Source organism: Trypanosoma equiperdum (assembly GCF_001457755.1).
Source record: "Trypanosoma equiperdum strain OVI genome assembly, contig: ctg_1548, whole genome shotgun sequence".
Classification (NCBI taxonomy): Eukaryota; Euglenozoa; class Kinetoplastea; order Trypanosomatida; family Trypanosomatidae; genus Trypanosoma; species Trypanosoma equiperdum.
Window position 1 is genome coordinate 1 of NW_027123558.1, and position 23886 is coordinate 23886.

Sequence of the window (23886 nt, forward strand, 5' to 3'; positions counted from 1 at the left end):
TATATATATATATCTAAATATATATATGTGAGACACGAAAAATGTACGGAGTGCGCAGAGTATGTCTCAGAAGAAAAAAACAAGGAAGGCTGTGCAAACGAATAATGTACTACGGAGGGAAATATATGGGATTTGTTAATAAACCAAACCAAACGAACAAAAATAAGACAGAACAAAATGAAAAGTAGTGAAAAGGGGAAACTGATGAAATATCTCGCCCGAAATATTGCGTTGGTCACTAGGGGGAAGGGGAGTTACAATTAAAGAGAATGAAAGACGATAGGACAAATATTTGTATTCATTTGCAAGATGGGGAAAGAGGGAAGGGAACATTGGCTTTTCCCTCTTGTTTTTCTTTCTTTTAAAAACAAAGTGTGTGAAAGCTGCAGTTGGGGCTTTCGCGTGCGGTGAGAAAGAGGATCTACTTGAGCGCCATCAATTTTTTAAAAAACAACAAAGTTACATAAATATATTACTTTTTCAGCCCTTCTCCCTATTTTGTGCTGGTGTGTCACTAACTTGCCCAGATCTCTCAGCCTTCTCGCTGCCAAGGAAAGAACAAGAAAAGAGAGGAGGCGATAATCATTCTTCTTTTCCGCTTGTAATCTTGCCCCTTTTTGTGAAAGGATGGATTGAATTTTTGTAGTAAATCCTGGTGACGCACATATTTCCCCAGGCTCTGTATTTCTTTGGGATTTTTGTACCCTTAAACGGTGTTCGTTGAAGAGAAATGGCGGGGGGCGTGTCTCCTCTGGTTCCTTTTATGGCTTTGCTACTCACCACAGACGTATTAATTAGCTGCTATTCATTTTGTGCGACTCTTACGCAAATTCATTTGCTCCATTCGTTGTCTCCACCAGGGCGAGTACCACTTAACCGCCCCGCCAAGTGAAGGACGCTCACCAACCGGTAAGAACTGTAGTAAAAAAAAAAAAAGGAATTCATGATCCAGTCGTCTAAAGAGCGAAAGAAACATAGAGGGACGTTGGCACGTGGTCGATCCTGTTTATACTGCCGTCAACAAAGCTGCCCCGGGACTCACAACTGCGCGGGTCGTTTGCATCCCAAACAGCCACTTCGGCGAGGGCAGTCCCAGAAGGTGGGTGAAGCAGCACAGCAACGGCAGTGGGGAGGGTGGCTAGAGCGAACGAGACGAGTTATAGAAGAGAGCATGCAACCTCAGGCCTCTACTTTGGATCGGAAACTGAAACTGTTGCGCATGCGGCGCATAAAGCCTGGTAATGGCTCGTTCATCTGCACGGGAAATCGGACAGGTGAATCTCAGCCCCATGCCACGGACGGTGGTGAGCGCGCCGCCGGACACCGAGCGGAGAGCACGGGGACCTTAACCACGGGTCAGGGAGCATCAACGATGACCGGCATGGCCAGTTCACTCGCCCCCTCCTTGACACCAACTCAGGAATCCGCCCTGTTGTCAAAAATAGAAAGTCTAGAAAATATAGTAAAGGAGCTCGCGTTACAGAACACGACGCAGTACCAGGCGATATCGGAATTAAAATCGTCATTGGAGCATTGCAACAGCCCCCCAAAGCAGGTGACCTCACTGTCACAACCGGGAGCAGAGCCTTCAGGGGGAATCACCTCTCTACTACCTACAAGAGAATGTGGAGTGCACGCGCCCCTTGCAATGGACGACATCTCGCGGTCGGGGACCTTCTCTACGAGTTATAGTGGGAAGAGGGAGATAATCTCGCAGGCTGCGAAGGGAATTGTATCAGTGCAGCCTTACGAGAGCTTGGGTCACGATGCCCCTCCGTCGCTCGACTTTTCCGATGCAGCTAACAAGGTCGGAAAGGGTGGCTACCCCGCCCAAGAAAGTTCACTTCAGAAAATTTTTGATTCCACCAGTGATAATTTGGCTGACGAAACATTGCAGTTACGAAAGCAGCTGCGAGCGGCGGAACGGAAGGTTTTAGCATGGGAAAGGTGGTACGTGCGTCAAAAGCAGCAGGCTGATGAAAAAATGAAGCCGCTAACGCCGTCCAGGAGACCAACGAAGGAAGAGCCACCAACGTTTGGTCCCGATGCTCATCGCGGGGAGGGACGCACTGTTTCGGAAGCGGAGCGGGGTCCAAAGCAACAGGAACAGCCGCGGGTGCTATTTCGGGCAATGCCTGTTGGAGGGCTTACGAGTCGGTTGAAGCGTGGTAATGAGACGCGTGACGGCGCTATGAACCTGAACGCGGGCGCGGGTAACACGCTGGCACTCGATGCTTACACATTGTTGGCCCGCGAGGCCGCCTGGAGGGAAGTAGCAGCCGACGAGAGGGCATCTTTTTTAGAAACTTTTGCCAATGCAGGTCACGACGCCGTGTAGTGGACAGAGCATAGAGATAAATGATGTGCCATGAGCAACGCGCAGAAGCGGGCCTGAGGCCGTCCCCAAACTCAAAAACTCTGATGATCCCCGTCTCGAAGCCATTTTGCGCCCCCCACATCACATAGATTCAGGGGGTTGGTTCTTTCATGTGTGTCTCTTCAACACTTAATCTACTATCCCACGTCCCCCTTTCTCTTGATGCCACCTACTCATTTCTGCATTCACCCTCACTTTCCCCTTGATCACCTTGTCGCACGTTATTTCTAATGCAGAGCCAGAGGCACACAATTTTAATGTATATTCTTCATCCCCTTTGTTTCGTACCGATGGACCGTGCGTCGTAGTTTTATTAGGGTAAGGCGATTACCACCCCTGCGTCACCCTAACGGCCCCAGCCGGATACGTAGCCGGCACGTGCAACCACGCGAAAGCTGTAGCAGAAATTGACCGGGGGCTCACGCTTGGTGATACTCTCACGTGATGTCTCTGGGATGTGATCAACACACGCACAACAGATTTAATGGACCCACAGAACACAGTGCCAGCTCGCACGGTATGCCATCTGAAGCCGGAGAAAAACGTTATGCCGCAGTGCATGATGCACAGCCGATTCAGGGTAGTGGTAAGCCGGCGGACAGTTCGGAATCACATGACCAGGCGCCCTACCCAGGCCCAAATCTGGGGCTGGTAACGGAGGCTATGACAATGGAGCGTGCGGTTCGCGTCCCACGGGCACTACGAGCGGCAACGAGGCGAACGATGCTTGACGTGCTCGGCCACCTACATCTCACTGGTTGCCGCGAAGCCCACAACCACAGAGCCAATGCAACTTCCTGGCAAGATTACGCCCCACAGCGGCAGCAGTGGGAACACCAAATAGCAAGAGACACACGTACAGAGCACCATGGGTCGGACGAAAAGGAAGGAACAATACGCCAGCCCCCAAAGGATTTGTCGAGAAGCCTGCTGCATCTTCTACCCCCACGGCGAAGTGAGGTATCTGGTGGGTGTTTTGGTTTCAGCACAAATTCACGAGACTACGGTGATGGTATCCCACCTTACGATTCCACAGCCGGTCCTGATGATGTCCGACCGAAATGGCGGCAGGGGATGGCAAATGCCGCGGAACGCGAGCAAAGCGATCGTAGGGTTGAAAGACAGCAGTCGAAACAGCGTTCATTGCTTTCTATACTCGAGGAAAGCGACTCAGAACCGAAGCACAACGCACGCCAAAAGTCTGGGCGCCAGTTCAATGAATTAGGCAATGTTGCACAAAAAAGGGGGAGGTGCTGTCCGTTGGATATGGATCTGGAAGATCCCCGTGATTCAGCCGGAAAGCCAGTAAAGCGTGCTACATCCTCATGGGGACGCTGGGAGGGCAATGATCTGATTGAGCCAGCACATTCCATTGCAGGCAGTGGGCCTCCCGCAACGCGTCCAAACAGAGTAGAGGTATTATTGGATGACGGAACATTGGGTCGGGGGTCAGTTTTTACCAGAAGTAGCACAGGTTCAACTGCGTCAGGAAGGGGTGAAGGCAGACATAGTTTAGCTGATATCCTCGCAACCGACGATGCGGATGATCGTTTTCGTGCCACGAATACGGTAGAGAGGCCAGAGGTGACTGCGGGGCGCGCAAAAGGTTCCGCTGCAATAAGGCGGTTGGCAGGTAACCCAACAGCGGAGCGAGTCATTGCCTACCTTACTCGCTCATTCAATGAATGGAAATTGAGTAGAAGTCTGTCTCATGCCCCTAAAAGGAATGATGAAACATACCCGATAACAGGGGCTACGTGTAGCTCGGCCATGCCACAGGGGTCTGGCACAGTTAGGGTCCATTTGGGCTTTTTGGTTTCAAAAGTTGAGTGTGCTTTTTCTCTCTACATGCTCCGCGGGAGAATTGTGTGGGCGGATGAAAAAGTCAAAAGGGAAATTGAAAGCGACAACTTTCGCTCGTGTTTTACAGGGTTAAGGAGTGATGAACAAGGAGACTTCCTTGAACAGCAACAGCGGGGGATAGCAACAAACATTGAATGGACCATCGTTTTAACGACCGATGCGTTCCGCCCGAATGTTGTGTCATCGGGTAAGAACATTTACCTCTCCCGACCGTTCTTCGTGTATCCTGCTGCACATGTTATTGTTTCTTCCCTTAACATCACCACAGACGCTGCACAGATGCCCAATGGGCAGCACACCAAACGTCACCACTTCGAGAGCGGTGACGGGTTTGGGGAGTCGTGCAGTGACAAAAACAGGAATCACACCGATCACGCCAAAGGCGCGGCGACAACGGATACGATAACACCAGACCGCCGTCACACGGTCTCGCATGCCTTTTCCACTGATCCCTCTCCGTCTTGGGTCTACGACCCCCTGGTGCGCGAGGTCAAAAATAGGACTCCAACAGGCAGTTCGCACGGCATGATATGTGGGAGAGAACAGGGGAGAACCACCGTCATGCGATTGGGGCCACACATCGGACTCCACCCATGTGGAGAAGGGGCCGACAGTACCACAAAACCTTCACATTCAGCGGCAAGCGACGCCCTTCATACAGACGTGGAAAACGACCCGGTGGGTGCCGGATTTCCCCGCGGCCCCGGGGAGGAGTGGGAAGTTCCACTGGAGCTACTCTTGTCGCTGAGATGTCAGATCGCCGATAACATCCTCTCACCTTCCCCAAAGACCTCGCAGGGATGGGGTGGAGAAGCCATATTGGCTGAGGGTCATTCCTCTGATAGTCAGTTCTTGACTCCACCTCGCTCGCAGTTGAGACTGTCTTCGTCGCTTTCTTCTTTGCTAACGCCTGATGGTTGTTGATCAGGACGGCATCCATGTGTATGCGTGTAGCCGCTTTTCTAGTCCTTTGTATCAGTTATAGTGGAAGGGTGCGTATACCTTTTCAGTGTTTGGTTGCATTATTATTATTTTTTTTTAACAAACAGTGACGCTCTTTATGTGCTTACTGGTGTGCGGCAAGCTACGATGCTCCGGGTCATTGCCTGCTTTTATCCCCTCCTATGTGTATTCGTTTTCTCATATTCGTGACCCTCAGCGGTGAAGTTGCACGTGAGGCGATTCAACTGCGCAAACACAACGTGTCCCTTGTTGATCACAATTTATTTCACGACAGTGATGGTGAGTAACGTTTTTACTTCCCTGAATCCTGACAACCCTGGCCTAACTCACCGAGACCGTCGTTACCAAGGAGTAAGATAAACAGATAGGTACACCGCCAAAAAAAAAAGCAAGAAGCTACACAGAGCAAAAGAGGAGAAAAGAAATGGCAAATGGCGTAACGGCAAACAGCATGCGGGTGAGTGTTAAGGCCCCAGATCTCGGAGCATTTCCACTTGACCACTATCGTGAGTGTAAGAGCGAAATTGAGGAATATTACACGTGCCTCAGGAGTAACGATTACGTCACTCCCATGTGTCGTGAGCAGGTGCGGGCGTATTTGCAGTGTCGTATGGACCGCGGTCTCATGAAACCTGCTGATATTGAGGGCTTTGGTATTCCAGAAACAGAGTTTGTTCCAATGCGCCAACACCGCGCAGACATACGACAGCAGTGGTTACGGCAGAAGATGAATCAAGTCACGGCGGTGTGGGAAAGTTATAGGCGAGACGACTTGAACGTCCCGGACGGTTATGAGCGGCCGAGGGGCAGCGACTCCGGTGGAAGACCGCAGCCGCTACCCGGCGAAACGAACAAAACATGATGAGTGCCCAAGTGTGGCGCGAACAAGGCAGCAGTGATGGAGGTCTGTTGTCCATCCCTTTCCTTCTTCTACAACTCCCTTCTGATTAGCGCACGCGTGTAAAAAGTAGGGAAGAATCATTACCACTTCGCAAGACGTGCAACGGCAGCACGACACATGTTTCTTTTTTGGCGCGCGATATCGGTCTGTTTTTTTTTTACTTTTACCGTTTTTTTTTTTAATCCGTTGGACGCACGTTGAGTTCCCTGTTCTATATTCCAATTTTGCTCGGTTTTGCGCAGCATGACCGTGTTTCATCCCTATCCCGGGCCTAACTCTTTGGCCCAGTTTGTTGTTAAGGATACATTATAGTTAAATAATGGGAACCAAGGGTGTGACAAAAAATAAACGAAGAGGAACGGTGTATGAGTGAGAAGCACAAGGTTTTCGCCTATTTTTTGTTAGGTGAAAACGGAGGAAGCTGGGCTTTACGACAAACGCGTTCCCCCTCTCCGTGTTTATCTTTGCTAAGACGTATAGTCTTTTTCCCGAGTGGCTGATGGCTGGTCACGGGGGTGGATCAGGGAGGGAAAAAAGGACATTGCATAAAAAACATATTCGTACGTTACACCTTTTTTTTATTCACAGCTGAAACTTTACTCATGTCTCACCCCCTCTTTTTAAAAAAAAAAAATAAGAAACTTTTCCTGGGCGTTTGGTTGGGTGGTAAACGGCCCTTTCCGGTGCAAAAGGGCAAAGCAACGGAAGACACGGTGTGACGTGGTCTAATGAGCGAAAAGCTCCCCGTTGTGCTAGACAATGGGAGTGGCTTTCTCAAGTGTGGTTTTGCGGGGTCAAACTTTCCTGAAGTCTTCTTTCGGACCGCCGTCGGCCGCCCCGTTCTCCGCCAGACTAAAGTGAGTGAAGGCAGGAGTAGCAAAAGAAAAGATACACAAGTGGATCCACTGACGAAAGACCTTGTATTGGGTGATGAATGTAATGGTGCTCATCATCTTCTAGACATGACCTTTCCAATACACAATGGCGTCATCCAGAATATGGACGACATGCGTTATCTGTGGAAGCATGCTTTTCACAATTTGCTTTCTATTGAACCAGAGGATCACAGCTTACTAATATCGGAGGCACCGCTCTTTAGTCACAAAGACCGCGTTAAGTTGTACGAGGTCATGTTCGAGGAATTCAAATTTCCATTCGTACAGTCCACACCGCAGGGAGTCCTCTCGCTGTTCTCCAACGGCCTGCAGACGGGAGTTGCAGTCGAGTGCGGCGAGTGCGTGTCGCATTGCACACCCATTTTTGAGGGTTATACAATCCCCAAGGCGAACAGACGGGTAGACTTAGGTGGGCGGAATATCACCGAGTTTCTTGTCAGGCTTATGCAGCGGCGCGGATATAGTTTTAACCAAAGCAGTGATTTTGAAACGGTGAGGTGTATTAAGGAGCGGTTCTGCTACGCTGCTGTGGACCCCAAACTGGAGCAGCGACTAGCGCTTGAGACAACGGTGCTAGAAAAGACATTCCTACTACCGGATGGTTCCAGTTGCAGCATCGGACAGGAGCGCTTCGAGGCGACGGAGGCGCTGTTTCAACCACGTTTAATAGACGTCGAGTGCGAGGGCATTTCCTCCCAGCTCTGGAATTGCATTCAGGCCACAGATATCGACGTGCGGTCTGCTTTGTATTCGCACGTTGTACTTTCCGGTGGCTCAACCATGTTCCCCGGTTTTCCCAGTCGTATTGAGCGCGACATGCGAGCCGCCTATTCCGAGAGAATAGTTAAGGGGGACCCAGAGAGGCTCTCTCGTTTTCCACTGTGTGTTGAAGATCCACCTAGGCGTCGCTGGATGTCGTTTTTAGGTGGAGCAGCCCTTGCGGCGGTGACGGCTGGCAATCACGACATGTGGCTTAGTAAGAAGGAGTGGGATGAAGGCGGTGCTTCTGCCATACAGGCCCGATTTGGGGTTTAGATCCCTTGCAAGTGTTCCTGTGGCCACATCGAAGATGGGGATCGAGTTGAGATTCTCCGCTCAGTGTGTGAAGGTGTCCACTCTTTGTTTTCGCCCACTCCCCTTTACAACACCCCTTAGCTGCGGTGATATTAGTGCCCACTTTACTTAAAGTGATTAATGTCGTGTTATTCCCTTCCTTAAATCAGCTTTACCTCTTCCAGCTTCATCCCCACCTGCTTGTTTACACCTTTTCATTCAACGCACACACACACACACACACACCCATACACACTACTTTTAAGTCGTGGCTAGTGAAGTGAAGGAGGTGCAGCATCTCCGTCAAGGGGGGGAAAATTGAGGGCACACTAACAAGTGCCGTTCTACGCTGCAACATAACACAAAGGCACGTGTGCAACAGCATTTACCGCGGTTGCAGGGGTGCACAGGAAACCATGGGTAAGAAAAAGAACACGGCGATGCACGCCATTAAAACGGTTTTGATGAAGGAAAAGAACCTTGCACAGAAAAAGAAGCGGGAAATGGATAGCCATCACGAAGTACCGGAGCAGGTGCTAACGAAGGTGAAGGATACTGCTGCTGTGCGCTTTCAGCGGAACCAATTAACCGTCGCAGCGCCGCTGCAAACGAACATGTTTCTTTCCTACAACAAGAGTCTTGGACCGCCATTCCATATTTGGCTTGACACAAACTTCATAAACTTCTCCATGCAAAACAAGATTGAAATTGTGGAAGGATTGATGGACTGCATGCTTGCGAAAGTCATCCCGTGTGTATGTGATTGCGTGATGGCAGAATTAGAAAAACTCGGAAAGAAATTTCGGATCGCGCTGAAAATCGCACGTGACAAACGTTTCAAGCGTTTGACATGTGACGGCAAGTACGCGGATGACTGTGTTGTGCGGACTGTAACACAACATCCAATTTACATCGTGGCAACATGCGACCAGGAGCTTAAGCGGCGTCTGCGTAAAATACCTGGCGTACCCATCATGTACATTTCAAAGCATCGCTACACCATTGAGCGGTTACCAGAGGTCTATGGAGCCCCAGCTTAACGATGCCCACACACAGCGGTAAATATGGCGGAAACACATTTCTGTGGGAATGCGTACAGGCACCTCCAAGCGGGTGGGTTTGTCTGTCTGTTAACTAAGTCGAGTAATCCGATTACCGTGAGGGGACGAATGCATTGCGGTTGGTTAAGGTCTCAGTCCCTTCTGGGGTGGGGGAGGGAGAGTTTGCCTCAGCTGTGCGTTTTTCCTCCTCATTCTTCTGACCTGTGCATAAACTTATACCTGGGTACGACTCCTTATCGGTTTAATTTCATCGTTATGTCTTCTGCTCCCCTTTTACTGGCCTCCTACTGTCTCTCGGAAAACAATGTGCCGGAAGCAGCCAGCTGCCGTTAGGATGACAGCAGTACCTGTGGCAGCTGCGGTCTTTGTCCTTCGTGGCGGCCCTGTACACTACGAAGGTGCCTGGCGCCGCGGTGCACAGTCTCTGGTTACCTTTAGCACACATGTGGGCTTGACACCGTCCTTCTCCCCTTCGGCAGTCCACATCGCCCCGCAGCTGTTCCAACGGCGGTGCCGCAGCTTTCACTTTTATCTCAATCTTAGCGATGCGGCGGAAACGCGGCGACACGTCGAGGAGGACCTCGCACGTATCGACCAGGAGCACCAGCGCGGAACTATGACTCACCTCCATGCGCTGTTAAACCTTGCGCTCGCGCATTACCAAGGCGGGGATTACGTAGCGGCCCGGGAGTACGCGATTCACGTCCACGAAAGGACGTTGCAACACAGCAAGGATGCAACCTTCCTGTACTTCACGGCTACCACTTGTGCAAGGTGCGCTGGGGCTTTGGCCGATGCCTACGAGGCGCATGTGCGTGAAACAGAAGAGGCTGCTGCTGTGTCCTCAACATTAACACCACCCGTGTCAACTCTCCTTAGGGCAGAGCGGGTTATTGCGAAGCTTCGGGAGGATGCCAGAAGGTACGAAGGTATTGCGCAGCGAATGCTTAACCGACCGGATAAGGCCTTTATGCGGAAGGTGTCGACAACATGGACAGAAGACTCGCGGCAGGACGATGAGGAGCCGCAAGAACCTTTCGGAGAACAGTGGAAAGAGCGTCGCAAACGACCGGAGCATGCGGCCATCCGGCAGCACTACAAGAATTGTGGTATTGGTGTACCGAAGTGAATGAAGTGGAGGTGCAACCACTGCTAGCACTAAATGGGAGAGATGTCACACTGATGTGGGGGACGTGGGGATGCCCACGGGGAAGAATAAGTTGCGTTGTTTGGTGGGGATGTTGGTCTCTGATATCCTTATTGAGAGTTGCAACGCGGCCCAACCTGGCAGCTAGAAGTACAGGGTCGCGAGCGGCGTGTGTGTGTGTGTGTGTGTGTATGTGTATGCGTTGGGTGCTCATCACTGTGATTGTCGCTGTTGTGGTGTGTTGCGTCGTAGAAAGAGCTGGTGCTATGGATCCCTTTGCTCTGTCATTTGTTTTACAACGTTTTTCTACTCTAGCTATTATAGCACCTCTCTTTCTCTGGAAGGTATTTCGAAGGGGCGGCACGTGGTCCTATTTCCTGAGGAGGACGCTGACGCACGTTGACAGTCGCAGAGGGTGACAAAAGTTGTACTAGTTTGTGCGCAAGGGATACAAGACGGGAAAGAAGTTGGGGAACGCAGTTAAGGAAAACATGCGACGCTGCGCGGCATGCCTTACTTCGTTGCCCGTTTCGAGCCCCACCGGTGCCGCTGTTGGTGCCCCTGCCGCGCCTTTGAAAACTCAAGCACCGAGCAATCGATCGCTTCTCGGGTACCCTCTGCGCCGTGCAGCAGCCATGGAGATGCTTTATGGTGGTATCTGTATCCAACATCTTGCGCAACCGCCGTTCCCGCTGCGTAAAATACAGTCGGAAAGCCTCCCACCTCCATCACTACAGGGGGAACGTGATGACTTGGAACTCGAAGTAAAAGACTCCACAGGTAATGTCATGGGGTATCGACTATTCCCCGTTAACATCGGCATACGAGCCCGCACAGAATCCGTTCGAGTACGTAGTGAGGACTGTTATAAGCGCTTCTTGGCTCAAAAGCACTGTGCAGCGGCGGGTGTCCCTCTGCAGTTCCCCGCACCGTCGAGTATAACGAACAGCAACTGCCTCGCCACTCCAAGGGCCGCCTCTCACTTTCACCCGCCATCATCAAGTCTATCCCTCTTCACACGGCCAGCTGACTCCCAAGGTGGTGACGTTGGCCGAACGACGCCAGCAGATGTGGCCGCGTACCATCCGCGTGCATGGCGGCCTTATCAGATGCTGAAGCCAATGCCACACAACTGGGGCCCAGCCGTCCGGTCCTCCGGTGTACGTGGGCCTCACATGCAGTTGTTGCAGGAACGGATCGACAAGAAGGGTTTTGGGTGGAAACGCAAGTCTCGATCGCTGTGGCAACAGGATATTTCGACAGCTGGGTTTCGCCCCAAACGGTACTTCTGAGGTTGGGGAATATATATGGTTATGGTGGACAGCAACAACTTTCTTTCCCTCCATTTTCTTTCGTGGAAACTGGACTGCCGTAACCATCGATTGGGCACAACAGGGATCACTTTCACTTTCCTATCTTCTTTGTTGAGAATATGGAGTAATCGTGTGCTTCACCGCTGTCGCCATTACCACTACCTAAAATACCCCTTAGTAGCAGTAATAATAGTGACAAGCAGTAATGGATTTCCGAACTATCCGGCAATTAGTTGCCGTTGCAGAAGAACTGTATGCTTGCGGTCATTCGCTCCATGCCTTCGCCACGCTGAACGCGCTGCTGGAACGCGGGACGACCATTCCCAGATGGTATTGGGGAGAGGAAATATACATTAGGGTGAGAGCCGCAGAAATGCTGTTGGAGTCAGATCAGTTGAGTGGTGCTTCCGAGGCTGCGCGCCTCGACTTAGTTCATTCGGTGCTTGCGCCAGTGTTTTCTCGTCGCTTCTTTGAGAGAGTCACCATGGAACCAATTGTATGGGAAAAAAACAACGATGCAAGTAATGGAAGTATTCATTGCAACGGCACGAGTGCTGGTATTACCGCCAGCCGTGTTACCAGAGGGGGGAAAGGCGGGGGCCCACGAAGGGGAAAAGGGCAACACAAAGAATGTAGGAACAAGGAGGAAAATGAGGAAAGGGAAGCTGACAATGGCAATGTCGTCCCTATCGCTCTTGTTTGCAGGGCGTACGCCCTCAACGCAGCAGTGCATCGGCGTTGGTTGCGTTACGCGCAGGCAATTAAGCTACTGGAAACGGCGCAACACTGGTGTTCCATTGTTTTCGCGGCGCTTCCCAGGGCCCCGCAAAGGCTAGAAGGGACTGATAATGTGGAGAAGCAGGAGTACGAAGAGCGTCACTGTTGCGAGGCGTACCTTGCTGCAGAGCTATGCCGCGTGTACTACGCACAACTTATGACCACACTAGGAACAGCAGCGGATGGCCACCTAAGTAACGCGGTGGCTCTTCACCAAACCCGCCGGCAGGCCCTGGATGGACTGCTCCGAACCGCAAAGGAGTACCCGAAGTTTGTGAACTCGCACTCCGTCAGCTCGATCAAAACGGAGAAACGCTGCTCAGCTCAGTGCCTCTCTTCAGCAGAAAACCCCTTCTCTACCAGGGCAGCAGCGCGTCTCCTCGGTCATTATTGTTGCTGTGCACTTGCTTTTGACTATCGGCTTACTGATGTTGTTAGGCAGCTCGAGCAATGCGAGTCTCTTTTTGGGCACTCGCGCGAGTTGAGCTATATGCGACAGCTCCTAACGGCGGCGCACCACGGCCCACAAGCAGTGACAGCCATAAGAAACGAACCTTGTCTCAAGCGTTCGCGGGATGAGTTAGAAAATGGTGTCGATGTTAGGGTCGGGTGGGTCTCTGACGGTGTGTTGAACGCCCTGGAGACGTATATTACGCTGTACTTGGCGGTGGGAACTGGGGAAAATGTGGAGCACAACAAAGCCAGCGCCGAAGGTGAATGCAACGTGGACGTGAAGCGGGTCTTTCACACCACGATGGAACGTATCGATGAGGAAATGACTCTCTTGACCACTGCGGCGTCTTGCGGCTCGAAGGAGAAGCTATTGTCTCCAACTTTACTTTGTAGTTCCCCCTCGTCGAACATTCGTTTTCTTGTCATATTAAAGTGTGCGACTCGTTTAACGCTGATATGTCACAGCCTTTCTCAGCTCTATGTTGGGGAAGCGATCCTTCACCTCTCGCAGCTCAGGCGCTACATGGAAGTCTTCACCAAAGACACACAACGGTTGTCAGCATATTACCACTTGCTGGCAGCCCAAACGGCGGCTATGCTTTCACTACGCCATATCCCAGGAACCTTGACGACACCGAATGATAGGTCCCGAGTTGCTGGTGGTAGCGACAACGCCGAGCAGGCTGGTACCTATTCAAATCACGAAAGCTTCACAGTTGAAAAAAATGATATGGAAGACACTGCAGGGTTTGATGTGGGTTTACCATATGCTCATATTAGGGCAGCGGAGGCTGTCGTGGCCCACAGCGTTCAGCCCTGCAACCCATCTTTCAAACTGCTCGTGTCCCTCATGAAAGGAGCCTTACTACAACACGCGTCACATGTTGGAGCCACGCTGCAATTAGTCAACGGTGGCTTTACGGTTTCACCACTCCCTATCAACCAGCGCCGTCGGTGCGCAGCTGCTTTCGAGGACATTATAGATGCACTGAGGCTAAGTGAGGCAAAAACGAATGTAAAAGAAGAGGAGATGGGAAGAGGGGCGCTGGCTAAGGCAGAGTTTGAGGAGGCGTTGCAATGCGCGTGGAATGTTGACAATCGGCTCTTATTGTTACTGATGCGCGGGCTCCTAACTTTAACCGAAGGGAAGGATGGACACACAGCCAACCTGTTCTTTACCGAAGCAACAAGGCAGGCGCTGAGCTGCTTTGGTACAAAGAGTAGTATCACTGCGGAGTGCCTACATAGGCTTTCAGTGGCTCGCCGGGATTGTGAGCAGGTGCAGCTTCTGCCACCGGATCCCTCATCCGTGTCGCCTGTCTTGTTTGGTAGCTTGCAAGAGCTGCTCGACCACACGGACGTCGTTGTGGGGAGTGCTCAGCGTACCTTCAGCATCGCTGCACAGCTGGCCTCTTACGGTAACCGTGCGGTGATGCTGCATTGCGTTTCGAGTGCGGGGATCCCCACCGAACAGGAAATGTGGAGCCAAATTGTTAGTGAGTGGGACAGTGAAGTACATCACGTTTGCACGACATTTAGAGGTGACTTGATACATGCACTATCGCTTTAAATATACGGTATATACGATGATATGCGGAGCATGCCCGTATAAATTTCCTTCAATGGTTTCTTTTCAGATAGCAATCCTGTGAGATCTTGCTCGCTTTGTGAGAGTGTTCTTGATGACGAAGAGGAAAACGCGACGTTATAGCCTTGCTTGTCCTATATCATGTGCAGACTTATTTCCTTGTGAGTTGGAGGTGGTCTATCCATGTACACGCTCTTAGTTACACCCATAGACACTGGGGGTTGGTACCGCAACAACGGTCGGAAAGTGTGCTCTACCCGGTCCGTCACCACTTGGCAGGAAGAGTTAGCACCGACAAGAGATGGTCGTTATACCATGGAGAGTCACTGATCCCCAATTTTTTATTATTTGATTATTCCTCTCCGTGATTTCATTTGGTTGTGTCACACACACATTTTGACAAGACTAACGCTGTATGCTAACTATGATTCCCCCTCCCCGTCTTCACACGTGGCACACCTCCTGACTCTCGTTTCCCATGAGATACCTGTGATTACCCAGCACATGTGCAGCTGACTTATCGCTCGCGTCTCCGAGCCACCCGTCAACAATTTAATAGGGAAGTGAAGGGGTTGGAATCAAAAAGAATGGACAAAGTTATATATAACAGATGAGTCATCAGTTGCGTTGTTTCTTGTCTGTAGGAACTTTTTTGGCCTGCGGACACTTGTGAGAAGCGTGTATTTGTCAATGAACAGTGGCAGAGCCCGGGCCGCGTTAACATTTAATAACCCCGGTGTGCCTGTATCTTTGGCGCACAAAGCGGGTGCGTGCCTATCCGGCATTGGTGGGACTTCTGCGTTTGCTATTCTCTCATCGTTATCTCTCCATTTTTTTTTCCTCACCAACTATGAGTACAACACCAGTAACTGAAATATTTGACCACTGACAAGCTTAATGATAGAGAGTAATTTGCTCTCGCAGGTTAACACCGCTTCCCCCCTTCCCACCTTTATGGAAGTGGAGCTTGTGAACTCCATCAATACCACCGTGGGAAAAGCCTTCCAGTTCGCTCATGTCTTTCTCGCTGAAAAGTGCGACTATTTGGCAGCGCTTTTACCCTATAACTCGGAAATTTGGTTGGTTCTTCATGCATTACTTGAACACCGCCTACTTTTCCACGCCGATACGTCCTTTGCCGAAATGATGTTCAGCCTCTGCCGTGGGACAATCATTTCGCCATCACGACCGCTACCCAGTCAAGGGAGGCTGTCATGGCTGCTGCGTGGCCCGCCACCCGTCCCCCCTTTAGAAGCCCGCATGATGGACACACCCGCAGCGACAGACTCTCGTGCAGTAGGCGAAGCCATGGTAGGTATGAAGGCAGGGGAAATTGCAGCAGCGGATAGGGCCCCATACGGGCACCTGAAATTCCGACCCCTTACCAACCGACAGAAGTACATTACACTCTTTCTCCTCACGGTGAAGCCGTACCTACAGCAGCGCCTTGCTTCATGGTATGAGGCAAACAAAGACGCACAAGTGGCGGGAGAATCACAGTCTGGTAGCGCTTTGAGTCGGCAAACCCTCGGGGCACGCTTGAAACAACTCGCTCTGCAGCTCTACCCAGCGCTCCACGCCGGTTGGGAAGGCCTCAATTTAGCCTTCAAGATCCTCTTCCTTCTAGAACTGACGCCTTATACAGCACCGCTCCACCGGATTTTTAGTATTGTGCTTCGTCGCCCCACAGGTGATGACCTCATCGCTGCTTCAAATCCGCGTGCTCAGGCTGCCCTAATGCTTGGCCGTGTATTGATTGTCGTGCTTCTCCTTGGTTTCCGTCTAATGGAATTCAGTGGCAACACGGGTGGGGCTAGTCCTTCTCATGCCAACAGCGATGACCTGACCATCCCACGCCCACCTGAGTGGGGCGTCGATGTGGTAGTCCCACCGGGCACACCGGACCCTCAGCCGGGTGTCTGTCCCGTTTGTGAGCGACCAGTTACCAATGCCGCGGTGTGTACCGTGAGTGGGGTGGTGGGATGCTATCCCTGTCTCACACAATTCGCACGGGAGAAGAATGCCTGCCCGGTTACACGGGCACCCATGTCGTTGGAGTGCGTTCGACGCATTTATGAGTGCTGAAGGCCACACGGTCTTGGCGCTAGTGGATGGAAAAAAGCACCGGACCCAAATACGAGTACGGTGTTAGTGGTGTGCTACATAACCGCGGATGTGTGCAGGTTTGGTAGGAACAGCGCTATCTGCTGATCCCTTGTCGGTGCTCGTTCGTTGGAATTATACTAAAAACGTGTGAAGGCAAAGACACATAGGGAAGGGGAAACAAACAGGAAGAAGGGTAACAATAAGAAAATTAGCTGGGTGTGGTGTTTGAATGTATCCTGATGACGAGTTAGAACCGAAAAAGTGACGCGTAAGTGGTGCCCTCCAAGGATGAATAAGGGGATGGGTCCCTAATGGATTGGGGTGGGAAGGGACAAAGTGGGTGGTGCCGTTTATTCGGACGTACACGAGGAGAGGGAACAGTCGCGAGTTGGTAAAGGGCGGGAACTACTTGCACTTATACGTTAACGGTGGAACAGCAAACTATCCGCCACACTATCCCACGTGTTCAACCTTTCCATAGTCTCTTCGGCGTTCTTTAATTCTCTATGTGGGGTGATGAGTGAAGTACAGAAGGAAAGACGAGGAGTTCTTCCACGGTGGCGCACCGGTTGGCAGTAGGGTTAGGGTGAAGAGACCGGTGGTCCCTGGCGGTATGCCAAACATAAAGGGAGGGGTTGGTAGCTTCTTGATGCGCCGCGCTGCACCAAAGAGCATACGTCAGAAATATCAGACAGGTCCACAATTCTATAAGCGCAAGTTTTTTCAGTTCCAAAAGGGCCACCACCGCCTGCACCGTCGTATCAGTGGAGTTCAAACCGGATCCCCAACACACCAGAGGGAGTACGAGAGGTTCCACCACCTCCCGGGCGATGTCCGTACGCGACCGCAATTCGACTTTACCTTCGGTGAAACCCGGGCGGACCGGGTGATGTTCGCGTGGCGAAAGCGGGGGGACCTTCAACTATACCAAATGAGCGGCAGAGGTGAAACGTTCGTATGCTACCGCTGTGGCTATCCCGTGCGTAGTCAGCTTGTGGCGGTTAAAGCTGACAATTGGGATTACCGTATGTGTTATCGCTGCTACACAAATACAGTGCACCGTGGCATGGAAAACGATACGTAGGCTTGTGGCGAGTAAATGGTACTGAAAAAGATGTCGAAGTACGAGACGAATAAAAGCCTATCTCGTCCACTGAGAAAGGAAACGTGACTGCTGCGTACCCGACTTTTTTCAGTTTAACATGGGCGTGTACGGTTTGTCCTTGGTTTTGACCAGCACATCATTTGCCTGTGCATGTGTCAGGGTGGTTGCGGAATGAATGATTATGGCAATGTCACCATTACACCTCTGTACTGCATACCCTGCCCCCCGTAGTCATCTGCTTTTCTGTCTTCAAGGCTCCTTTACCCAAACATATCGCTTTTTACCCACTGTGCGTTCGGCCGTAACATACAAATATACATTAGTTGCACAAGCACGCGTGTGAACCCAGGGAGGCGAAGTTGTTTGGCATTTGGCGGGGTGACCTGATGAACTACGCCGACGGTAACTACTACGACTCCCAGCAGGCAGCGGGTTATTACTACCCTGAGGGGCAACAGGTGGACGACGGTTATACAATTGACCTCCGCCCACCTGATATCACTGAACAACAAGACAATATCATTCAATTAGTTGCAAAGTACGTGGTAGCGTCGTGTGATGGTGCTCGGTACCAGAACAAGCTAATGAAGAAGACGAAGTTTAATTCATACTTTGCCTTCCTCGCCTCACCAGAGCATAAGTATCACGAGTATTACCAGTACCTTGTTCGTAGTTATACACACTGGCGCCACGTCGCTGCAGCGAGTGCCGCCAACCAGGACAACAATGAGGGTTACGCCTTCTACACGGAGCAGCTTCAGCAGCAAATGTACGATGCCAATATGTATTATGCCCATGCCTACAACATAGCTGCAGCAGATAACTTGGCGGCATCCGCGTCAACAGTGGTTGGCACGGCAACGGGTGGATATTATGATGCCAACAGCGCTTTTCCCCTTCATAACCAACAGCCACAACCCGAGCCGCTGAGCGGTAAATCCGTTCTTGGAAATGCGAGCGACGCAATTAGTCAACCACTCGGGGAAGCTGAAAGCAGAAAACGTGCCCGCTCTGCAACACCATTGGAAAGCAGCGATGATGAGGAAGAGGATCAAGGAGTGGAGTTTGTCATGGAAAATGGTGTCGCCAGGGCTGTCCCAAGGAGATCTTGAACAGTGCGAAGTGAAGCACCTCGAAAGAAACATGGGGAAGTGGAACGAATGTTGCATAAGCGTCGTACTGTCAAAAGAAACAGCAGTGGGAGACCCAAAGGGGGTATGCCAAAAAAAGTAGGCAACTGCTTCCCATCGATATTCGGTGCCTTTGGTTGCGGCACTCGCTGCAACGCCTGCAGCTCTGCAGTTTAACTGCCAGGAGCAGGGCTACACCCTGACCTCTGCGTGCCCTCCCTCACTTCCTGGCGCCTAATTGCGCTCTTCTTTAAACGCATTCACGTACCGGTCCTGTAGCGCAGGAATGTGAGAATGAAGCTGCCTCTTACTCCGCCATTCCTTCATTCTTCCCCACCTTCCTGACTTAGTTGAAAGAATATGTATTTAAAACCATATAACAATCCCTACCCCGTCGTAAGTGACAGACTGGAGGTTATTCTTGAAACCATGCGAAAAATTAATGGAGACAGCGGTTCCCCCGTCGAAACGCCACCAGAAAGGGTACCGTGCATTGGCTCCGGTGCGTTTGCTACCGTTCGTGTTGGCTGGGTGCAGGAGCGGTGGCACAGTCAAGGCAAGAATGAAGAACCTGGACAACTCACCTTCGGAACTACAGCCGCAGTGGCTGTGAAGCGCGTGGTTGTTCCAGGGAAGTTGCGAAGTCCCCTTGACGGTTGTAGGCAGCGGCTGCTCCGCGAGCTGCAGGTAATGGAACACATCAGAATCTGTCCACATCCGAATGTCGTGCAGTGCTGGGGGTTTGTCTTCCACAAGGCGGACGATAGAGCAAGTATCGGCAGAGAAGTAACAGATAATTTGCTTGGTGAGGTCCTCACAAACTTTTCCCAATTGCGCGAGCAGCAAAGGGTAATAACAGGGAACATGGACAAGGAGAAAATTGGAAACGAGGTCCTTGATGGGGTCTCTTGCTTTGATGTGTGTCTCTCGTTGTGCACAGGCGGTACTTTAACCGAGTATGTCCGCCGAGTAGCCGATGCAGCGCTCCGTGCGACGCGCACGTGCATACAGGAGCGGATAGTCACTCAACCGAAAAACACGAGCATGGCTGACTCCACACTTGGGGAGTCACCCACTGGACATAATCAGGGTCTGACCAGCAGCTCAAGTGATGCTGGGATCGAACCTAAGGGGGCGCTGCTCGGGCTTAAAACAAGAAAATTGACACCGATTAGAAAAGATGTTTCGGGAGAATTTTTCACACAAAAAGACTCCACTTTAGTTGTCTCCCATCTCACAATCCGCGAAAAAGACATTGTCGCCATTGCGTATGCGTTGTGCAACGCCCTTCGTCACACCCATGAAACGCTACGGACGCTACACCGTGACATCAAACCAGCCAATGTGTTAATATGCGATGGGATCGGAAAGATACCGTCATATACATCGCGTGCCACTTCATGCGACTTCACGGCCAGAACCACAGCAAGAGCCCGAGGTGCTCCAACTGAGTTGGAAAACAAAAAAGCAGACGGCAGCAAAGCGGTTGAGTTGGTGCTTTTCTCAGACCTTCGCGACGCGCTGGGTAATCCACAGGAAGGAGGGAGCGCTGATGATAAACTCACTCCTGATGTGTTGGTTGTGCCTGCTGAAGCAGGATCACATCGTGTGCTGTGTAATTCATCTGATTCGCCCCCATACGTGCTGGAGTGTCTGCCCCAGGTGGACGCCTGGCGCCTGCAGTTGGCGGACTACGGCATCGCGTCAGGTTTAGATCACATGGAGGCCTCGGGTCGCTGTGGTACATTCCCTTTTATGGCACCCGAGGTGGAGGACGAGGACTGCACCGGGTCCACGTACGGACCTAAAGCTGATATTTATAGTCTGGGGGTCACAATTCAGCATGTTATTGTGAATGCTACCGTTGAGTTTAACGAGGTGGCTCAGGCGCTACCCAGGCGGGCAGATGCTTTGGGGCGGCAGTGGGTTGACGAAGAAGACAGGGAGACAAGCGAAGTGGACAATGACTCCGGCACCAGTGGTGGCGTAACAGATGAAACGAAGAGGAAGCGGACGTTTAATCTCCCCGGCAACTGGCGCTGTAAGCGGGAGCTTAGCGACAGGGACTATGTTCGCGACATATACTCTCATCTGTCACATCCACTACCGCACGATGACTGTGCTAGATCATTTACCGTACCGCGCTCGTGGCGTTGCCATGATGAGTTAGCCTCCGGCAACTGCGTTGAAGGTTTAAGCACTGACGGCAGGACTGACACTGACAATGCTGGAGACAAAAGGGGCCATCTTCAACCTCAAAATTCCGACTACCGTGATAATATCAAGGCGCTAAACTTTAGAAAGGGCCAAGGGGCTCGGTGCAGGTCTTGTGGGAAGCTCCACCGAAACCTTATCGAGCTTCTCAACGCCATGACGGCCCCTGATCCCTCACAGCGACCGACATTGTCGTGTATATTGCGTGACACAGCGGTCATTGAGCAGGGAACGTTTGTTGATGAACCAAGGGAATCCAGTTTCCCCTTCTCCAGAAGTAGCAGTAGCAGCAAGCACGCGAATGCGGTGGCAAACACTTCAGGGCGCAGGAACACAATAAACAGCACAGCATGCAGCCCAAAACAGCTGTCGCATACAAGTAGAGGGACCGCACCCTCACCAATGGCGGGCCGCAATCACCGTTCCAGTTGCTCTGGGGAATGTAAGGATCAGAAAACTCACGACGGATCGAGTGAAATGTTTGGCGGTGTTAACAAATACGACGGGTGGCGCGAAGGCGTGTTGTGGCGCCCGCCTTCGCTCAAGTTTCTTCGTCGGTACAGTGGACAGGAGGGGCGTTGCTAACCGATCGGCATTTAGGGGCCTGGCGGGTGTCTCTTGTTTCACGCGTTCACCATCCGATGCGGTGGTCTCTAAATTTCCTCACAATATTCATTACCTTTACTTACTTTCTCTGCCACACGGCACAAGCGGCTCCTGCTTGCGGGCGGGTTTGCTTAACGTGGGTTGTGCTTTTTTGCCGCTTGCTCTCATTGTCCGAGTGGTCACTTCTATTTTTTTTTCTTGTTGACGTTTGACTGTGGTCAGGGGACATCTCATTGTTGTTATTTTTGCTTTTAATTGTTACCTAAACATGTTTCTTCGCCTAAACGGAGGCGGGTGGGGCCTCGCGCACTTACAAGAAACGTCTGTAGAGGTGGTCATTTGGGTCAGGTGGAGAGGGAAAGCTTGTTTGCTTGTTCAACTTTACGCTGTGAGTAGTCCTCCCTTCCGTGCATCATTCTTTGGACTTTTTTTTTCTTTTACCGCCCATCCGTTGGGCTGTTCGTTTATTTTTTCTATCAGGCTATGTCAAACATCGGCCCCGCCAGTGGGCTACGGCCCCGCTACTCCCTGAAGGCATTTAAATGTGTGGTCGTGTATACCTGATGCTTCATTTTTATCTCGGCCCCCTTTCTTTCCCTTCCTATGCATTTCTCCCCCTCGAACAATATATGATTAAACGAAATGAAGGCCACAGGGATAGAGAAGTAGTAGGTGCGACGTCTCCATCCCGGTGCGTGTGGTATGCGGTCATCTTCCGCCGCATCATCGACTAGAGCCCTTACCCCTGGGAAGTTGAAGCAGCCAGGCTCCACGAGAGGGCTGAAGAGTACGCACTCCGGCAGTGAAGAAGCCGTCCTGAGCGATAAGTTGCTGCTGTTTTTACAGCAAAGTCGGGAACGGACATCCCATAATCATGCCGCGCGAATTTCCCTGCTGGAATCTCAGTACACACAAAGCCTCCACGGACTCTCAGGGGCCCGTGGTTCATCTACCCTCTTCACCGAAGCTTCACTGAATGCGCGAAAAGGTGGACGTCACGGCAGAGACCCTGCAGGAATTGTTGACAAGGAGATTGTTATTGAGGTTGATATGAGTGAAAGTGAGGATGAAGTATCGTCGCAACCGATAGAAACGAATCATCGGGCACAGCAGCGGGAACATGCAGCAACGCAGTCTTCGTCGGTTCGCCTGACGGCATCGTCCTGCAGGGTCACTGCCACCGCTGCTGCTACCGATCTCTCACCTCAGAGTCTGTCCGAGTCGTATGGTGTATCTCCGGAGGCTCGTACACCCATTTCCCCTTTTATAGAAAAGATGCGTTACCGCGAGGTTCTGGGCGCGCCTGAGCTGCCTCAGGGTCCTGAAAAGCGCAACAAGACTACAACCCACTACACGGCAACGGAATTGTCTCTTGGGAGGGCACAGGCGGGGGTGCGTGCCAATGTCGGGAGGGGTATGGTGTCCTCACTCCCCCCGTGTGCTGCGGCACGTAACGAAGTTTCTGTTTCACTAGAGCGAGCCATCAATGAGGCAAGGGACAAGCACAACTGGAGTGAATCAACGACGGCAAATGTTATGAGCCGTGGTACGAAGACGGCCCCGCCCATGCTACCCCGTACCAATGCAGTGACATCTAAAGTGGATGACGAAGTGCAGCACTCCCCCCTCTTTCCGCACGAACCGGAGATAGAGGAGTTTCTCGCGTGGGAAGCGGCAAAACCCGCTGAGCTACTCAAATGCTTGCGTGCGGGCTTTAGCAACCACTGCCCCATCGCAACCGCGTATGCCGCTGTGCGCCCCGAGGTCCATTGGCTCTCTCTGCTCTGCAACAGTGAATCGGATGTCAAGAGTGAAGCAAAGGGATCGCCACTTCGACCGGACTCAGCTCCCTCGCGATTCATTGAGTGGATCGCATCTGACGTGGACTGCTATGAGGGACTGCTACTGCAACGGGGGGCTGTAGCGCCAATTGTTGCCAGAAGTGCGAAGTCATAGCGGTGACGGCATCCCCGTGCCGCTTAACCCCGTCAAGAGAGGGAGAGTTGGCACACACGCACACAGCGAACACTGATTTTGCTGTTGTCAATAGAAAGTTATGTGTACGCATCTGTACGCACAGTGATTCTGCAAAGGCCTTCGCAGATTACAATTCTGCTACCGGGGTTGCTGCTTCATCACTGTCGGCGCTTTCAACATATTTGAACATGAAATGCTGTGATATTCTCATCAAACTGATGGCAGTTTTTTTTTTCACTCAATCTTTATTTCGTGATTTGAGAAATTCTGTGCTTAGGAAGGATAAAGGAAGGGAATATACATAAATAAAGTAATATATAATATATTACTTTCCTCAGGCATAAAATGTTTGGACG

The 23886-nt window shown here is 51.5% G+C and overlaps 12 protein-coding genes and 1 pseudogene across 13 annotated transcripts; all 13 read left to right on the top strand.

Annotated features, from left to right (window-relative positions):
- Window positions 1-943: 943 nt before the first annotated feature.
- TEOVI_000901900 (uncharacterized protein) lies at window positions 944-2338 on the top strand (the record flags this gene model as incomplete). Its single annotated transcript, XM_067222031.1, has 1 exon — window positions 944-2338. One exon carries the CDS (start codon window positions 944-946, stop codon window positions 2336-2338), a length of 1395 nt encoding a protein of 464 aa, XP_067078132.1.
- A 471-nt stretch (window positions 2339-2809) lies between these two features.
- On the top strand, window positions 2810-5164 carry TEOVI_000902000:pseudogene (annotated as a pseudogene). The gene has a single exon. A coding segment is annotated over exon 1 (2355 nt).
- A 463-nt stretch (window positions 5165-5627) lies between these two features.
- Window positions 5628-6065, top strand: TEOVI_000902100 (CHCH domain containing protein, putative; the record flags this gene model as incomplete). The annotated part of the gene is made up of 1 exon (XM_067222032.1): window positions 5628-6065. The coding sequence occupies one exon, from the start codon at window positions 5628-5630 to the stop codon at window positions 6063-6065; it is 438 nt and encodes a 145-aa protein (XP_067078133.1).
- A 767-nt stretch (window positions 6066-6832) lies between these two features.
- Window positions 6833-8035, top strand: TEOVI_000902200 (actin related protein 2, putative; the record flags this gene model as incomplete). Its single annotated transcript, XM_067222033.1, has 1 exon — window positions 6833-8035. The coding sequence occupies one exon, from the start codon at window positions 6833-6835 to the stop codon at window positions 8033-8035; it is 1203 nt and encodes a 400-aa protein (XP_067078134.1).
- Window positions 8036-8469: 434 nt separating this feature from the next.
- TEOVI_000902300 (Fcf1, putative) lies at window positions 8470-9093 on the top strand (the record flags this gene model as incomplete). The annotated part of the gene is made up of 1 exon (XM_067222034.1): window positions 8470-9093. One exon carries the CDS (start codon window positions 8470-8472, stop codon window positions 9091-9093), a length of 624 nt encoding a protein of 207 aa, XP_067078135.1.
- A 355-nt stretch (window positions 9094-9448) lies between these two features.
- TEOVI_000902400 (uncharacterized protein) lies at window positions 9449-10243 on the top strand (the record flags this gene model as incomplete). Its single annotated transcript, XM_067222035.1, has 1 exon — window positions 9449-10243. One exon carries the CDS (start codon window positions 9449-9451, stop codon window positions 10241-10243), a length of 795 nt encoding a protein of 264 aa, XP_067078136.1.
- Window positions 10244-10752: 509 nt separating this feature from the next.
- On the top strand, window positions 10753-11553 carry TEOVI_000902500 (uncharacterized protein; the record flags this gene model as incomplete). The annotated part of the gene is made up of 1 exon (XM_067222036.1): window positions 10753-11553. One exon carries the CDS (start codon window positions 10753-10755, stop codon window positions 11551-11553), a length of 801 nt encoding a protein of 266 aa, XP_067078137.1.
- A 226-nt stretch (window positions 11554-11779) lies between these two features.
- Window positions 11780-14374, top strand: TEOVI_000902600 (uncharacterized protein; the record flags this gene model as incomplete). Its single annotated transcript, XM_067222037.1, has 1 exon — window positions 11780-14374. The coding sequence occupies one exon, from the start codon at window positions 11780-11782 to the stop codon at window positions 14372-14374; it is 2595 nt and encodes an 864-aa protein (XP_067078138.1).
- A 915-nt stretch (window positions 14375-15289) lies between these two features.
- TEOVI_000902700 (peroxin 12) lies at window positions 15290-16477 on the top strand (the record flags this gene model as incomplete). Its single annotated transcript, XM_067222038.1, has 1 exon — window positions 15290-16477. One exon carries the CDS (start codon window positions 15290-15292, stop codon window positions 16475-16477), a length of 1188 nt encoding a protein of 395 aa, XP_067078139.1.
- A 634-nt stretch (window positions 16478-17111) lies between these two features.
- Window positions 17112-17582, top strand: TEOVI_000902800 (uncharacterized protein; the record flags this gene model as incomplete). Its single annotated transcript, XM_067222039.1, has 1 exon — window positions 17112-17582. One exon carries the CDS (start codon window positions 17112-17114, stop codon window positions 17580-17582), a length of 471 nt encoding a protein of 156 aa, XP_067078140.1.
- Window positions 17583-17989: 407 nt separating this feature from the next.
- On the top strand, window positions 17990-18715 carry TEOVI_000902900 (RNA binding protein, putative; the record flags this gene model as incomplete). Its single annotated transcript, XM_067222040.1, has 1 exon — window positions 17990-18715. The coding sequence occupies one exon, from the start codon at window positions 17990-17992 to the stop codon at window positions 18713-18715; it is 726 nt and encodes a 241-aa protein (XP_067078141.1).
- Window positions 18716-19093: 378 nt separating this feature from the next.
- On the top strand, window positions 19094-21532 carry TEOVI_000903000 (protein kinase, putative; the record flags this gene model as incomplete). Its single annotated transcript, XM_067222041.1, has 1 exon — window positions 19094-21532. One exon carries the CDS (start codon window positions 19094-19096, stop codon window positions 21530-21532), a length of 2439 nt encoding a protein of 812 aa, XP_067078142.1.
- Window positions 21533-22255: 723 nt separating this feature from the next.
- Window positions 22256-23509, top strand: TEOVI_000903100 (uncharacterized protein; the record flags this gene model as incomplete). Its single annotated transcript, XM_067222042.1, has 1 exon — window positions 22256-23509. One exon carries the CDS (start codon window positions 22256-22258, stop codon window positions 23507-23509), a length of 1254 nt encoding a protein of 417 aa, XP_067078143.1.
- Between the last annotated feature and the right edge of the window lie 377 nt (window positions 23510-23886).